This window comes from Ipomoea triloba, chromosome 11 (genome assembly GCF_003576645.1).
Source record: "Ipomoea triloba cultivar NCNSP0323 chromosome 11, ASM357664v1".
Lineage (NCBI taxonomy): Eukaryota > Viridiplantae > Streptophyta > Magnoliopsida > Solanales > Convolvulaceae > Ipomoea > Ipomoea triloba.
Genome location: NC_044926.1, coordinates 6590642 through 6608225, shown reverse-complemented (window position 1 = coordinate 6608225; position 17584 = coordinate 6590642). Strand labels below are relative to the sequence as shown.

The 17584-nt window shown below is 35.6% G+C and overlaps 3 protein-coding genes and 1 pseudogene across 3 annotated transcripts; all 4 read left to right on the top strand.

Moving 5' to 3' along the window:
• Positions 1-156: 156 nt before the first annotated feature.
• LOC115996279 (60S ribosomal protein L28-1-like) lies at positions 157-2231 on the top strand. The gene is made up of 3 exons (XM_031235460.1): positions 157-374; positions 687-847; positions 1878-2231. The coding sequence occupies exons 1-3, from the start codon at positions 227-229 to the stop codon at positions 1998-2000; spliced, it is 432 nt and encodes a 143-aa protein (XP_031091320.1). The 5' UTR covers positions 157-226; the 3' UTR covers positions 2001-2231.
• Positions 2232-6614: 4383 nt separating this feature from the next.
• LOC115997481 (ESCRT-related protein CHMP1B) lies at positions 6615-7568 on the top strand. Its single transcript, XM_031237041.1, has one exon. It carries the CDS (start codon positions 6689-6691, stop codon positions 7295-7297), a length of 609 nt encoding a protein of 202 aa, XP_031092901.1. The 5' UTR covers positions 6615-6688; the 3' UTR covers positions 7298-7568.
• Positions 7569-11914: 4346 nt separating this feature from the next.
• On the top strand, positions 11915-12024 carry LOC115997684 (annotated as a pseudogene).
• Positions 12025-12219: 195 nt separating this feature from the next.
• LOC115997344 (ubiquitin carboxyl-terminal hydrolase 6-like) lies at positions 12220-17333 on the top strand. Its single transcript, XM_031236887.1, has 18 exons — positions 12220-12378; positions 12805-12950; positions 13071-13106; positions 13200-13307; positions 13571-13671; positions 13790-13916; positions 14167-14226; positions 14306-14373; positions 14659-14709; positions 15024-15132; positions 15240-15328; positions 15557-15626; positions 15994-16074; positions 16185-16280; positions 16418-16466; positions 16591-16710; positions 16806-16880; positions 16996-17333. The coding sequence occupies exons 1-18, from the start codon at positions 12369-12371 to the stop codon at positions 17049-17051; spliced, it is 1452 nt and encodes a 483-aa protein (XP_031092747.1). The 5' UTR covers positions 12220-12368; the 3' UTR covers positions 17052-17333.
• The last annotated feature ends 251 nt before the right edge of the window (positions 17334-17584 follow it).

The window sequence follows — 17584 nt, the reverse complement described above, 5'->3', positions numbered from 1 at the left end:
TTTTTAATATCAAAACAAAACTCTTTTGTGATCCACACGACTATATAGATCACGGTACAAACAATAATTTACCACCCTAAACCTGCATAGTGCCCATTGCCCAACCGGAGCATCTAGGCCCATCTTTACTAGGGTTTTAATATATAAACAAAATAAACCTCAAAATTGCCGACTTTTTCCCTCCCCAATCGCCCGTCGAAGCTTGGATTTTGCGCGACTTGCAGCAATGGCAGCGGTGCCGGGGCAGCTGGTGTGGGAGATCGTGAAGAAGAATAACTCTTTCTTGGTCAAGGAGTTCGGCAATGGTACTGCCGGTGTTGTCTTCAGCAAAGAGCCCAACAATCTCTGCAATCTTCATTCTTACAAGCACTCTGGTTAGTCACCGTATTCATTTTTCACTTTTTAAGTTGGAAATTTAGGTCTGAGATATCATATTTTTCTTAAAACTGTAAAACGGAATGATTGCCAATTCCACATGATTTAGAATGTCCAGATTAGGTTTTTACTTTAATGTACATTGTTGTGCTTTTCTTATTATTGTTCCTTTTCCATTGCGAATGAATTTACCAAAGTTTCATGCCTTTGTGTTTTGTATTTGGCCGGAGATTCATTTATTTATTTATTTAAATACCAGTTGACTTACAGTGATGAGAATGTAGTAGTAATGTATTGGCATGACTTAACAGGGTTAGCCAACAAGAAAACTGTGACAATTCAAGGGGGTAAGGATCAGTCTGTGCTGCTGGCTACAACCAAGACCAAGAAGCAGAATAAGCCAGCTAATTTGCATAACAAGTCTGTCATGAAGAAAGAGTTCAGACGCATGGCCAAGGCAGTTACCAATCAGGTAGATTTTAAACCGTACATAAGTTGGTTGTTCATATCCATTTCTTCCTTTATGAGCTTTGGAAACTTCTGTACAATCCCTAGTTGCATTGCAGCTTTGCCATCTCACCTTTAGTATTAGAGGGGTGTTTGGGTCTTGCAATGCTGCTGTTAATTTGGAACTGACAAGATATGGCTAGTTGACAGTTGGCTACTAAGTATGTGAAATGCCATTTATTTTTTCGATATGCAATACAAACCATTAGCTACATTGGTGGGACTGGGATTATATTTTCCCCAATTAGCCTTCAAGTTTAACAATATAAGTAATTATGGTATCTCTTCATCTTAAAAAGGGACCAGTAGATAACTAGATATAAGCTTTGGCTTATCAGGGCACATTTGGAACAAATAATTCATGTCACAGACTGGGACTGCTATTTTGATTTCTAATTTCTCTCCCCTGTTTCGTATATCTTTACATCAGAAATGCTATATCTTAACAAGTGCATCGTTATTCTTTCTCTGCCTAGAGAGAATAGTTTGTTCTCATGAAAGAAAGAATCCAAATATCTTATTTTTGTACAATAGAAGTAATGCTTAATGAATAACATCATATCCTCTCTGACCTCCTCCATTCATTTGCCAGGTTTCTTCATTCCCATATATTTTGGTTTTAGTGTACCAAACACAATGAAGTATTCAACTGTCTATTCTTTATGCTGAGTATCTTTCCTTATTATTATTATTTTAAATTTTTATTTCCTCCACCCCCCTGTTCAACCCCAAAGTCTGACAAGTTACAAGCATGGTACAGCTAATGCGGCCTTATTACTTGCTTTGTTTGAAAAACTGACTGACCATTGCTTTTGAAAGATTATGCTCCTGTGCTAACACCTGAGAAGTGAGAGCTATTTTCCCAATACCAATTTGGTTAGCTTAGATAATTTTTAAAGTGGATAGTAATGTTGATAATTACCTGCTTGTTTGTATCTCATAAATCAACTGCAAATGTCATTTTTTCCCTTATATTCATTTACTATTGAACACAGGTTGCAGATAACTATTACAGGCCAGACTTGAAGAAGGCAGCCCTTGCTAGGTTGAGTGTTGTGAACAGGAGCCTTAAGATTGCAAAATCTGGTTGCAAGAAGAGAAACAGACAAGCTGTATGAGCACTGATACTTTGATATCATAATCTTAAGATCATCTGCAAGTTCTGGATTTTGAAATTTTCTTTTTGTTTTTCACAAGTTTTTGGCAGTGGAGTCATTGATACAAATTTCCATAAAGAATTAAGATTATAGCTGGGAAAATTACCTTGTCCTTTTCTTTTCAATTGCTGTGGTTCTGCACACTTAAAGTAGCTTAATTTCAATTTATGCCTTTAAAGTTTAACTTGTGTTTCGTATATTGTTCATCCTTTTGCACACTGACATTCTTCTGCTCTGATACATTAACTGATTGTTGTGCTGTGAGAGAATTTAGGGTGAGTAAGAATCCGCCCCAATTCGTTAAATCTGCCCTAATTCTTGAAATATGTCAAATTTGTTCCCATCCAATTTGGGGACTTTTGTTTGTGTATGTGTGTACTTATACACGTGCACAATTAGGGATTTACGAATTGCACAATCATGCATTACAAGTTGCGCATTATATATTTGTTTTTTTTATTGGGGTAGTTGATAAATTATGATTATGATTTTTGAATACTTGAAATATTATATTATACGGAGTAATTCATTTTATTTTTTAAACAAAAAATCTGTCATGCTACTCTCATCCAAATCTACTATTAGCAAATCTGCACCCTATGTGGTCAATTTCAATTCGCTCTTCGCTAACTCCTATGAGATGAACCCCTCACAACTTAAAGAGGAAGAGTCTACAACATTGACATAATGATTAAAACCATGTACATATTGTTTGAAGAAATGAAGGATATGAACTATAGTTGCTCCGATCCCTAGTTTCATCCCAATTGCTTAATTGCCTTTGAGGAAGCTGTCGGTATGTTGCATTGTTTGAAAGCATTATATTGTGAAAGTATATTTGTCTGAATTTACATGACATATTGCAAGTTGCAAGACGACTTGTCCAATTGGCATTTGTCAGAAACTACTTGCAAGCCAAGAAGATTATTCAACCCCGGAAGCTAGCTATATATTTCCAAGACAACTCAACAGCACACCAAATATATATATATATATATCGAGGAATATTCTGCTAGCGAATTCAAGTCCAAGTCAATATAATGAAGGCAGGCAGGCAATTCAATTGCTACACGCCTTGAAAACGTTCATTTCCTTGCAAGCATAAATATGATCGAAAACGAAGGGGTTTGGTGGCAATGTACGTAACAGCAGGGGCAGCGCGGGGCCAAGAAATGGAAGACAACTCCATAGGACACAAAGAAGAAGCCGCCGTGAAGAGAAGCAGCAGCGGCGGTGACTTCAACCGGTGTTTCTCGTTGCCCATTGATCCTGGCGGCGGCGTTAAGTCGTTGAAACACATGGACTCCAAGAAGTTGAAGGAGGAGATCAAGAAATGGGCTAAGAAAGTGGTCGCCTATGCTCGCCAAGTCAGCGATCATTTCGGGAGTTCTCGTCGCTAGCTGATAGATCCTTTCAATTCCTCGCTAACTCTAATTCTCACCGTAACGTAACCAAGTAGCCTTGATTCAGGTTGGGTTTGGTGTACATAAATAATATTGCTTTATTCATTTTATTCTTTTATTTCATGCATATATATATATATATATATATGCTTGTTTCCTCACTACAATGTCCAAGAATGTACAGACTTTGTTACAAATGAAATAAACAGATCGGGCTTTTCTTTCTTTCTTCTTCTTCTCCATTTTTGTTACAACCACAAAACAAGAAATTAAAAGAAAACAAAAAAATCAACTATATTCTAAGCTTCCCAATCATAGCCCCAACCAAAGGCATGCTGTTTTGTGATTGATCTAACATAACTCTTCTCCAATCACTAATGAGGTGTTTGATAGAAAGGAATTGTGTTCAATTGTATTGCTTTCCCATTTAACATGGATAAGTGAAAATTTTTCATAATTTGGTTGGAAGGAATTGCATACAATTTTATTGAATTACAATTTCTCAAATTTGAGAATTTGTAAATCTCACACCTCTCCTGAGCAATTGCAATTTCATAATACACAGGAAGAGAGTTTAGAGTTTGAGGACCAAATTGGTCCTCTTTAATAATCTCACATTTTTTCCTATGAATTGCAATCATACAGGTATTTTAATCTTAATTCTCAATAATTTTATTTATGCCTATTAAACAAAGAAATTTGAATTCCTATATTATTCTCACCTTATTCCTCCCCCACAAAATTACAATTTTCATCATAATTCTCTCATTGTAACTAAATAGTTGTTAAGTTATCTCATATTTGCAATAAAATCAACACATTTATTTATTTTTTTTTCTCTTAAAACTTAGAGATTTTCATAAACACCATTTCATAACAATCCATTTGGAAAAGATAGAGGAATTTAGAAATGAAAATGCAAACTCAAGCTAATGAATTTGAAGGTTAAGAAAAGGTAAGGAAATTTGAAATTTGAAATAGAAATGTAAAGGCAAGCTATGGAAGTGTTGACCGAGAGAGATTGCATTGGGGCTTGTTCGGTCAATATTCTTTAAATAAATAGTGTGGAGATCAACTTATAAAAATACTTTTTATAAGAGAGTGAATAATAGATAGAAATAAATTGATGGCTGACATTATCGTGAGATGTGAAAATTAATATTTTTAATATTTTTAATTAAAAGATAAATGAGAGGGAAAAATTAAATGATCAAAATGAGTTAGTTTAGTCAAGTATAAATTAAACTTATTTAGATTATTCTAGGTTTCTTGGTTAAATTTTATTTATTTATTTATTGCAAGAAAAAAACAAAAGGCAAATTCATTGATAAAATAGGTGTGAGATGCACCCAAGGGGGATTAGTCTCATAAAAGAAGGCCACCTTGAGAACCAACAGCTTTGGCAAGAGGGCAAGTTGATTCGTTGACCTTCGGATGAAAATAAGAGAGCAGTTGCTGATGGCATTAAGAAGATAAACACAATCACCATAAATGAAATCTAAGTTATGTCCTTGATTCTCCTTGTAATGTTATGAAAAAGAATTTAGCAGTTTATTTCAATTTGAATATTGCTCAACATTTTGAAGATTAGGGTCGGGTGCACACAGAAGAGGACCATTAGGCCCTCCCCAGTAAGGGGATCATTCACATTTTTTTAGAAAAGTAGGTTGAGGTGGAAGGGAGAGATGGGAGAGAGAGAGTGTCAGCATACCTTGCAGGAGGAAGGGATTTTGAAACAGTAATGTGGGCCCCATTGGATGAAGGAGTGTTGCGCCTCACAGTAACTGCGCCCACGCGACCGCCTGGGCGCGTAAATTTTATTTTATTTTTTTAGTTTTTTTTAGTTTTTGTTATTTTGTTTTGTTTTTTGTTTTTTCTTTTTTTTCTTCCACCTCATTTTCTGTTTCCTAATCACACTTACAAAATCTCCTCAAAATCTACACCAAATTTCTAACTATTGGAGAAGGCCTTAGCGACAGCTACAAAACTCCATTTCTCAGGTAATAACACAAAAATTATACAGTTTTTGAGTAGTATTGACTCTGTTACAATGTAATATCTAGCCAATACCATTTCTACTGAGCCTCGAACCCATCCCTCTTATGTGAAAGTGTAACCGGACGACCATAAAAGACTTTTTTTAGTTGGTTAAATTTCATTTATAAATCTGAAGGAAACACGTTTAAATAGATTACTATTCTATTTGAGATAGGAGGGCAGGTAAGGGGGGAATTGCAATCGTTATACCCTGCACCACGGTGCACATAGCAATGTGCACCACGTACGTAAAACGACGCCGTTTCGGTGTTAGTAGACGCGGACGCGAATAACTCAGGGAATTCATTATCTATAATACACATAATCATTATCTATAATACACAGAACGTTTGCCTAGAATACACAGAATGTTTACCTAGAATACACAGAATGTTGACACAAAATACACAGATGTTAGTGGACGCGAATGACTCCAGGGAATTTATTATCTATAATGCACATAATCATTATATAGAATACACAGAAGGTTTGCCCATAATACACAGAATGTTGATGCCCATAATACCCAGAACTCATCCTCCTAACAGTCGAATGCACAAACACATCACAACTTGTGTTAATAACATGAATATACATAATATTTACACAAAATACACAGAACTCATCCTCCTAAACATTCGAATGCACAAACACATCACAACATGTGTTACTAACATGAAATCACAACATGTGTTACTAACATGAATACACATAACGGTTGCCTATAATACACAGAATGGTTGCCTAGAATACACAGAATGATTGCCTGAAATACACAGAATATTAACATAAATACAGAGACTGGCCAAAACGGGAAACGTGATTTCCAAAAAAAACGAACGATTAGTTTACAATGCTCAAAACGACGTCGTTTAGGTACGTGGTGCACATTGCTATGTGCACCGTGGTGCACAGTATAATTTGCCGGGGAATTGATAGTCCAATTACACGGTTAAGGAACCCAAATTAAAACGCCGTGTGCATCATCCGTTTAAAGTCAAACGACTGGTAAAAGTCAACTACGATAAATCTCAATTGTTGATTGGAAAACAATGCAGGCTTACCCTGTGCCGGACCACAGGTGATGATTACCTAGGAATCACATCAAGTATTCAAATACGCGGAAGTTTCTCCCATTTTGATCAAACGCGAATTCCATAAATTATCCCCTCAAACCCTAACCTGAATCCCAGATCCGTCGAAGAAATCATGGGGAACGCAGAGAAATTGATGAATCAGATCATGGAGCTGAAGTTCACGTCCAAGAGTCTCCAACGCCAGGCCCGGAAGTGCGAGAAAGAGGAGAAATCCGAGAAGCTGAAGGTGAAGAAGGCCATCGAGAAGGGAAACGTGGACGGCGCTCGAATCTACGCCGAGAACGCCATCAGGAAGCGCAGCGAGCAGATGAACTACCTCCGCCTCGCTTCCCGGCTCGACGCCGTCGTGGCTCGCCTCGACACCCAGGCCAAGATGACCACCATCAGCAAGTCAATGGGCAACATCGTCAAATCGCTCGAGTCCTCCCTCAACACCGGGAATCTCCAGAAGATGTCCGAGACGATGGACCAGTTCGAGAGGCAGTTTGTGAATATGGAGGTCCAGGCCGAGTTCATGGAGAGCTCCATGGCTGGGAGCACTTCGCTTTCCACCCCGGAGGACCAGGTCAACAGCCTTATGCAACAGGTCGCCGATGACTATGGCCTCGAGGTTTCTGTTGGGCTTCCACAGCCGGCTGCTCATGCCGTCCCAACCAACACCGAGAAGGTCGACGAGGACGACCTTTCCAGGCGCCTTGCCGAGCTCAAGGCCCGTGGGTAAACAAAATTCTGTGAATTAAACAAAAAAAATTGTGCTTATAGCACCGCAGATCCGGCAAAAATATTGATATAATGTGATTGTGTATTGTGTGAATTTCTACTTATCTATTCTGCCTACATATGTTTGAGTGTATTTAACTTAACACTGATATCCTGGAGTCAATTGCCTTTTATATTATAAGGCTTACAATATGTGCATAAAGATCCTTTGATCTGCATGTCAATGTGTACTGAAATCTATGCTGTAGTTCACTTGAATAGGTTTGATGCAACAATTGTAGGTTTTTGTTCGGTATTTGTGGGCATTGTTATCTTGTAGATTCGGCAGTATTAAGAAGTTTAAGTAGGATAACTTGACCTCAGATTCTTGGGGATTATTGATTTAAGGGTTGTCCAAAAACAATTAAGGATATGGGCTCAAGAAACCTCTCTGCTCTTCAACATTCAATGTGTTACACCAGCTAGATAGATTCATGCTATTCCCTTTTGTTATATGAAGATAGGCTTTAGTTCAAAAGACTGATATTAGGCAGTTTTCTGGCTGACTTTGGAAGATTGGTCATAGTTCGTTTAGTTTCCTTTCTAACACCCATTATTTTGCATTTGTTGCTTTAGTATACTAGCAGAGTCAAGTATGGAGGGCAAGATAAGTAGGGTGAGTTGGATGTATGTGGATGATCCTATGGTAATAAGCATTAAGCAGAACATATATCACTAGCTCTGATTGTTATTGACCCTAATTTTGGTGATTAGTCTCGACTGTGAGGATGATTCAATTTGACTGTATAGGGATGGATGAGTGCATGCAAAGTTGCTTCTGCATTTGCTTCTTAATGGGATGCTTAATTATCTTGCATAGTTAGAAATTTGGCTTCAGCCATTCATTCAACAATAATAATTGGCAAGCCATCTTTCCCCTATGAATGATTAGGCATCCCATACATCAAATTACTAACAATCTTTGATCATAGTGAATACAACGTTTAGCAAAAGAGGGTTGAGAGAGTTCTCCTTATTTGAACTTCAATTTTTGAAGATTTCCAGTTTAATGTTGGTATATTGGATGTCATTAGGGTAGCAGAAAAACAACTCTCAGACATTAGATTAATATAAAATCACTTGTTGAATTAGTGTTTTTAATGAATTCCATAAGATGGAGAAAATTCAAAGGGTGCGTGCAGTTCATTTCTTTGTTTTTCATGCATATCTAAAAGCTTCTTTGTTTTTCATGCATATCTAAAAGCTTGGAAGTATTACGTGAATAATGCTTTGTGTTTCATTACTTCCTGCCATTGAGTACAAATCTCATAAAACATTTTATGGAAGTTTTTTTTTTCTCCATTGAAACGACTATACAAGAACCAAGCTTTCTCTTCTTTGAATCAAGGCGTATATGCATATGCAAAAGCAATTTGGATTATGTCATAGATATGGTTAAACCTGTATTTTGATTCAAAATCCTTGGGAGACCACAGTTCAAGTTACAGTATTTAAATTCAAGTTCCAAAGCAACAAACTACTTGTAGCAAACACTAAGACATTTGACAATTCAAGTTAAAACAATATCCATTATCAGCATCAACGCAAGAGAATGCAATAAAATCTGAAGAAGGAAGTGCTATAACAGCGATTCATTTGAGTACCTATCCTGTTTCTCAGTTATATTATCATTGATCAATAGGAGTCAAGAGACCACTCGTCTCAAAACACCAACGCCTAGCAACTCTTTTCTATGGATGAAAAGGTTCTAATTGATAGCAAGAAAAGTTTGAACTTTTCTGAATTTCTGAAGGTAGGGAAATTATTGTGTAGTTTGGTCTTTGATGGAGCCTTGGACAAGTTTTAGCCAACTACGAATTAAATTCCTTGCAATGTTTGGTTCATCCTTGACTTGGGAAAGCCAATGTTTAGTCAACTAGGGATTTAATTTCTTGATATTTAATCATGCCTAAGTAAGTCGGGTAGGATTCGTTTTTTCGAATGTACAAAATTCAATTACATATTCATCATTTTTAAGGGTAGGATACAATTATACAAATATCTTTTATAAAGAGTTAATTACCGATTTGGTCCCTCGACTATTGAGATTTCACCACTTTGGTCCTCGACAATTTTTCTTGCTCAATTAAGTCCTCAACTTTTAAAAAATTAACCAATTTGGTCCTCCGTTTATTTTGGTGTTAAACAGCCGTTAAATTAGGATCAAATTGGTAATTTTTCTATAGTCAAGGGACCATTTCGATAATTAATTTTGACTGAAATGGTCCCTTGACTATAGTAAAAGTTACCAATTTGGTCCCGATTTAACGGATATCAAATGGTAAAATAAACGGAGGACCAAATTGGTTAATTTCTTCAAAGTCGAGGACTTAATTGGACAAGAAAAATTGTCGAGGACCAAAATGGTGAAATCCCAATAGTCGAGGGACCAAATCGGTAATTAACTCTTTTATAAATATAAGGCATTTGTCTATTTGGAGAATACTTGATGTTACTTTACTAATGAATAACGCTTAATTAAAGATAAATTATTTCATGTTTTCTTCTTATTCAACACGTATACACACACACACACGACAAGCAAAAGGACGTTTGCAATATGTATATATGTAATGTATTTTATAGAAAAATTATTTGTGATCAAGTCAATATGATAATGTTTTTTAACTTGATCTTAATTTTTTGGTACCTAATTAATATAATGACTTTATCTTCTCTCTCTCTTGTTTTTTTTTTTTCTTTTTTACATATGTACTATTTTGTATTTTAAATATTATTGTTGCAAACTTGAATTTTTTGACATATGTTTTACTAATTTATACGTGTTCTATTAAATTCTCAATTATTAGTTATGTTTTTTTCCTGAATGTTTGTAAATGGGCAATGATATATTAGAGATTTGAAATTTTTTTCTCTGAAAGTTTAAATGAATCAAATGTTTTAATTAACTTTTCTGGTAATTTGATTATGTTTCCGTAATTCTAAGCATGCTAATTACTTTTTTTAGCAAAGTTATTTCTATTGAATGGAATTATATTCTCATAAATTTAATTGATAGGAAAGTGTAAAGCGGCTTCTTAAGAATGAATACATCCCTGCAACTCTTGTAATTTCTACACAATTACAATTCTGGCAACTAGCAACATTTTGTTATTTTCTTTGTCTTTTTGCTTACTTTTTCTTAAAATTTGTACTTTTTTCTTTTTAATAATAAATTTAAATATTATTATTATATTATATTATATTTTGAGAGTAAATTAAAGTTGTAAGGATGTAAAGAAAATAATAATGAATTGTGATGGAGAATATATCACGAGTAAATCTATGTTCTGTACACCTTTCGATATTGGGTACAGGTCAAGTGCCTATATAAAGGGCCTAACCCCTTCTGTGTAAGGGAGGCCATTTACATACTCAATCAAGAGATTTAGCTCTCCCTCTTATCTTCTCTCTAGTTTGAATTAACAAGAAAAATATACTCAATGGCTAACAAAAGCTAATCTTTCCTTGAATTTATCGCTTCAATCTATTTTCATAGCATAGCAAATTTTTCACAATTTGTTCTATCAAGTTACAAATATACTAACATGCTCGTAAAATTTACTTTTGAAAGTGAAAAAATTATAAGGATAAATATAATCTAACAACTAAGACACCTTACCTTGTTGATTGGATCATAAGGCTTCCTAACAATCCAAAAATCTTTCCTTTCTTAAAAAAAAAAAAAAAAAAAAAAAAACCCAAAAATCTAAATAGTAGGCTAGCGGATTACACTCATAAAATCAATATTTTGGATGACTTAGCCAACCAAATTTAGTTAGAAAGACTATACACTTGCATTTGGTGGAAAGAGATAGGTCAGCCTGCGCTAGCTAAGATGTCAGGCTATGTCGTCATAATTGTTTGACATCTTTGCTACACCACTTGATTGTTCAATTACGTTCACCAACCAAAGCCTACCACGTCAATACCAATTGCCATAAGCCATAAGTCATCATAACATTGACGGAATACTTTAATATAAATAATATATATTCTATGTAACTTGAAGAATCTTCTACTCCATAACATACCCATTATTAACTTAACTTTATAAATTTTTAAAAGTTATTCAATTGTCCATAGTTAATCGACCTTTTAATCACTTCACACTTATTCAATAATATAATACATTGATTTTCTCGAAGTATTTATAATTTTAAAAAGAGCCAATTAGCAAAAGCAAAAAAAAGCTATCATAAACAAATCCAATAAGAAATTAAGGATACGTTGAAGTGTTGAACTTACTCCATACATACCAATAGGTATTGAAGGAGCAACTAGAACATTCACCTTTCTAGAACATTTAAGTGTTGAACTTACTCCATGCATACCAACAGGCATTGAAGGAGCAACTAGAACATTCACCTTTCTAGAACATTAATAATTAGTTTTTTTTTTTAAAAAAAAAAGGGGGAGAAAACCAATTATGCACCTTATAAAAAATATAAAATATACACATTATTTTTTATTTAAAGATTTTATGTAAGACATTGTATAATTTTCCTAAAAAGTAGAATTATAGTCATAGTAATAATATATTAACCTATTTCATAGGTTTATATATATACATCACTATGTCTCTTTGAGGACATATGATAAAATTAGAACGATATAGAGAAGATTAGCATAGTCCCTTCGTAAGAATGATACGCACAAATCGAGAAATATACATATACCCCTATGTTTAAGGGTCTCTTAATACAATTTTAGATTTGACGAGGATAAGAATAACATTATATCTTTATCTGGGGTGATCATACAAATTTACTTTTTAGTGGGACGAAAATGCAATTATATTTTTGCATGGGTTGGGAACACAAATTTGGTAATGAATTTCTCCTCAAATTAAACACGAAATATTTACGATAATATCGTCTACTCTACGCCGATATATTGCCTTCTTCTAGGCTCTGGCCGCCTGGTTCGATTTGCCCTTCTCCTCAAGCAAAGTTCAAAACACGAGCAAACAGAAGACGCCATCCCATTCTTCTTCTGTCCCGATCCTGCGCACGCCGAAGCTACCTATTACAATGGTCACAGGTCTGGACCACAAAGCTCCACTCTCAATTTCTTTCCCGGGATTAATCACTTTCGAATCAGTATTTTGTTGCTTTTCGAATTTCCGAAAAATAGATTTTGTGTTGTTTGAACTTCAGTCTAAGTTTTAGGAGCTAAATTGGTGATTCTTTAGCCAAACCTGTCGATTAGATTTGATTGCCCAATTCAGATTATGAAAATTTTCTGTTAGGGCTGTAGAAGAACCGTCTTGAACTGTTAATCACCCGATTCAGCATTAGCTATTTGCATATAATAGTTGGAATTGTTCCCTTGGAAATTGTTAAATTGCTGCATTCCTGGAGAACTGGCTTTTCGAAAAAATATAAAAATAAAAATAAAAATATATTCGTTGTGAAAACTAATTTTGTTGAGTTTCTTTTTGAGCATTCAACTTGGTATGCATTGCAGTGAGCGTAAAGTGGCAAAAGGAGGTGTTTCCTGCCGTGGAAATTGATACTAGCCAGCCTCCATATGTCTTCAAATGCCAGCTATTTGATCTGACTGGGGTGCCACCTGAAAGGCAGAAGATTATGGTTAAAGGTGGTTTACTGAAGGTATAAGAAACTTCTATTTACCTGAATTTTTAATTGCTTTACTTGGATGATTGTAATGGTTCTTCTAGTGCTAAATTCAATTTCTGTTATTGAGAAATTGCTTCTTCTTTCGCCGTTTAGGATGATGCAGATTGGTCAAAAGTGGCCGTGAAAGAGGTACTTGATTCCCTGCTGCTTATTGTATTAAGCTCTTAATTCACTAAAAAAGTTGCCAGCAATTAATTACATTGTCTTTTATATTTCTTTTAGGGTCAAAGGTTAATGATGATGGGCACTGCTGATGAAATTGTCAAGGCTCCTGAAAAAAGCCCTGTGTTTGTTGAAGATATGCCAGAAGAGGAGCAAGTTATTAATGTGGTGAGTATTTTGAAATTTATGTCACATTTAATTTGATAATTGGTGTAAATACTGGAACTCTCATGGATGATTTGATCTGCTTAGTTAACTCATCTCTCATTTTTTGTGTTTATCACACACTGCATGTGACATTAGTTTGCTACTTTGTATTTGTTTTCTTCTATGGTGTTGTTTGCTTCAAATCATGATGAATGGATTTACTTTAATGTAATTTATTAGTTTATGTCACACATTATAACAGGGTGGTAATGTTTCATTCCCAGGGTCATTCTGCTGGCTTATTTAATCTAGGAAATACATGTTACATGAACTCCACTGTTCAATGCCTTCATTCTGTTCCAGAACTGAAGTCTGCTCTTACGCTGTGAGTTCTTCTCATTCATATTAATAGAGATCAATTATTTATTAGAAGTGAACCAGATTCACTTGTTTAATTGATTTTATTGCATGTTTACATTTTGTTTTGTGCCTTTTCCTCTTAGGTACCCTCATGCGGATAGAAGAAATGATCTGGATAGCTCCTCTCATCTTCTGACTGTTGCAACCCGTGATTTATTTAGTGAACTTGATAAAAATGTCAAACCAGTGTCTCCGATGCAATTCTGGATGGTACAAATGTTATTTTTAATGTCACTTTCTTTTGAGAAATGGGGTATAACAATGGATTAAGTTTACAACATAAATGGAAGTGGGGAAACTAGAATCTCAAAACCACCCCCCCCCCCCCCCCCCTTTTTTTTTAAATAAAAAGACAACAAAAAAGAAGAATTTAATTCAGTAGGTGATAGATCAAAAGGGTTACTGGGTAAGAAATTGGAATGATTGAATAATTATTTTGCATTTATTGTCATGTTGACAGGTATTACGTAAGAAATATCCTCAATTTGGCCAGCTCAACAATGGGGTCTTCATGCAGCAGGTTTTGCAAAATCCTTAAGTCTTACTATATTACATTCCACTTGTTAATACTGCCATTGATACATTGCAAATGACAACAGGATGCTGAAGAATGTTGGACACAGCTTCTGTACACCCTTTCTCAGTCTCTTAAAAGACAAGTTTCCAGGTACTTTAGTCTAGACTTGGCAAGGTTAAAAATGATAAATGTTCTGATCTATAAGAGCATATGCATTGCTCTTTGTTTGTCAGTTTTTTCTCTGACACCTTCGTCTATGCTCCTTTATGCTGGTTGATCTGGTCTGTGTTCCTCTAGTTTCAGTATTGTAAAAGTGTATGCTATTTGCCTGAATTTTGTGCCTTTTTTGCAAAGTTAAAGGCGTGTTCTTGTTAAATCTCCTACTTTTCAATGCAATTACAGTCATTCTTTGTTCTTTGTTATATAAATTTGCAGTGATACTTCAGATACTGTGAAGGATATTTTTGGCATTGATCTTGTCAGCAGGTATTTCTCCAATCATATCTATTTGTACCTTTTACATGTTATGGGGAAAATTTTTATTATATTAGTCTTTTAATATAAATTTCTGACAGAAGTGGATTATCATCACACTATAAGTCATTAGGCACTCCAAGGGTGTCAAACTACATAACACTATAAGTCATTGAGGTTGAATTTGAAGTGTAGTTCTGAAATTCCATTTGCTTATGTTGTTTAGCAGCTCTTTAAAATTGATATTTGATTTTTGTTGTGTTGCTCTGAAGATAGCCTGACCAAACCATATGATTGTTTTCATTTTCATTGATGATATTGCCTAGGGTTCACTGTGCCGAAAGTGGTGAAGAAAGCACAGAGACTGAATCAGTGTATTCCCTTAAATGCCACATTTCACAGGAGGTGAACCATTTGCACGAGGGTTTAAAACGTGTAAGTTTATCTACCACGTTACGATTATGATTTGAACTTGTTCCTCTTTCTGGATAATTTGTATCTCAGTTCGACGACACTTAAAAGCCTTCTTATGAACTGTTCAGGGCTTGAAATCAGAACTGGAGAAAGCTTCTCCTTCTTTAGGTCGCAGTGCAATTTACGTAAAAGATTCTCGAATTAATGGTTTGCCAAGGTATGGAATTAGTCCTATTAAACTCTCCTCCTATCATGGATCTTCCAGCTTGCTACAAGCATGTGTTTTTTTAATTTTAAAATTTCCCTGCTATGTGCATCTGAAATGGCTCTTCCTGGATTAAAGTTCTTCCCCTTTTAACTTCTTCCTTCACACTCCCCCCTTGCTCATTAATGATCCATGATAATATTACTTCTATTAGAGTTGATCCTCAATTTTGTTTGACAGATACTTGACCATTCAGTTTGTTCGATTTTTCTGGAAAAGGGAATCAAATCAAAAGGCAAAGATTTTGCGGGTAATATTTTATTACTCTGTACTTCTTCCATCCCTTCGTCATTTATTTAAGATGGTTGCTTCTCTCTCTGCCCAGAGGGGAAGTGCTTTTGTTTTGGGTTATGGTGGTGGGGAATAGTTTGGTCCACATTCTGATCCTTGTTGCAGAGAACCATACTGTTTGCTAATACAAACTTTCTTCATGTGTTCAAAATTGGAACTGCAATACTAAGATTCATGTACTGCCTGTACTCTGAATGTGTGTTGCATAATTGAGAATGCTGTTTGTATGTATTCAAGTTTTTATACTCCTGTTACATAGTGCTGACATTTTATCTTATCTGGTGAGGAGTAACGAGTTCTAGTACTAAGCCATGTCTATGTTTCAGAAAGTAGATTATCCATTGGAATTGGATGTCTTTGACTTGTGTTCAGATGATCTGCGCAAGAAATTGGAAGGTCCTCGCAAGGTGTGTGCAGTTACATTCAATCAAAACTTGTGCCCTTTGTGGGAAGGGGTTGTCCATGTTCTGTCTTTTACTATATTTTCTCTGAACTGGTGATTACCATTTTTGAACAGGCTTTAAGAGATGAGGAGGGTAAGAAACTTGGTTTACAAGCTAGTGGGAAGAGTTCTAGCTCGAAAGACAATGATGTCAAGATGACTGATGCAGTGGTATGTTATTGACCTACCCCCGCCCCACATACACTTACACTCTTCCTCTACTAGCGCTAGACTAGGCTGCATTGGCCTCAGTCCCAACTTATCCATGATATTCATTCGGCATGATATTTGTTCTTCCATTGATGCAGGAATCCTCCAGTGGAAGTGGAGAGTCATCAAAATCAGCACCCCAAGAAGGTAGAAATGGAGGGCTAATGTTCTTTCTTTGTCTGAGTGCCTTGGGGTTTAGACAGAAAAACTATGATTGTTGGTTGTGGTTATATCTGGAATAAATGTCAATTGACAAACTCTTCATTTTTAGGTGTTTTGCCCGAGAAGGAACAACACTTGACCGGCGTATATGATTTAGTTGCTGTGCTGACTCACAAGGGAAGAAGTGCAGACTCAGGGCATTACGTTGCCTGGGTCAAGCAAGAAAACGGTCAGTTCCTTTTCATGAAAAAAAAACCATAGATCTGTAGCGGTCATATATTAATATTAATATTCCTACTTATATTCATGTCCTATAAACCTTAGGAAAATGGATTCAATTCGACGATGACAATCCAATACCACAGCGCGAGGAAGACATCCCTAAACTCTCTGGTGGAGGTAAGCACTGCATAAAACTAGTTGCTCTTTTTCATCAACCTTCAGGCATCCATTGACCATTGTGTTATTTTGCTTCTTCGCAATACCATACCTAATGTTATTGAATGGCCTTCAGGTGACTGGCACATGGCGTACATTTGCATGTACAAGGCTCGCCTCACCCCCATGTAATATTTTCTCTCGGCATCGTTTGGTCATTGTTTGTTTTTACGCTACAGATTGAGATTGGTCTCTTTTAATCTGTTGAGCAGCATGCTACTACTAGTTTCAAACTAAATGATTAACTTTGGCATTATTGCCATTTGTTACCTCTGTTTTACTAGCTTTTATGATTTCTGTCAAATGTATTGGGAAACTATTTATAGACATCATTCACATATTACAACGTTTACAAGTTTCACTTTGGCAATGCCGAGAAATGAATGCCATCCACGGAGTTATGTGTTGCATTGATTTAACTTCATCTCTACAATTCACATTATAACTCTCGTCTGTCATTTGGTATTTTATTGGGAGCAGACACCAGAATTTTGTTCACTTAACGGAAATTTTAACTATGATGCATATGCAAAAAAGAATATTAGATTCTTGGCTTCTTTTAAAAGATTAGATCATATTTCTGTCGGGCCGAGTTTGAACCCCTCTCCATGCAAATACTCGGCAAAAATCTCTGGGTAGAAATGTAGAATACCATAAAATTAGGA

What these genes read in the sequence shown, in the direction of transcription:
- LOC115996279 (XM_031235460.1), top strand. Translation starts at nt 227, where the DNA reads ATGGCAGCGGTGCCGGGGCAGCTGGTGTGGGAGATCGTGAAGAAGAAT. An exon ending in TCATTCTTACAAGCACTCTG is followed by an intron (nt 375 to 686) that starts GTTAGTCACCGT and finishes ATGACTTAACAG; the next exon opens with GGTTAGCCAACAAGAAAACT. An exon ending in CCAAGGCAGTTACCAATCAG is followed by an intron (nt 848 to 1,877) that starts GTAGATTTTAAA and finishes TATTGAACACAG; the next exon opens with GTTGCAGATAACTATTACAG.
- LOC115997481 (XM_031237041.1), top strand. Translation starts at nt 6,689, where the DNA reads ATGGGGAACGCAGAGAAATTGATGAATCAGATCATGGAGCTGAAGTTC.
- LOC115997344 (XM_031236887.1), top strand. An exon ending in CTCCGATGCAATTCTGGATG is followed by an intron (nt 13,917 to 14,166) that starts GTACAAATGTTA and finishes TCATGTTGACAG; the next exon opens with GTATTACGTAAGAAATATCC. An exon ending in GGCATTGATCTTGTCAGCAG is followed by an intron (nt 14,710 to 15,023) that starts GTATTTCTCCAA and finishes GATATTGCCTAG; the next exon opens with GGTTCACTGTGCCGAAAGTG.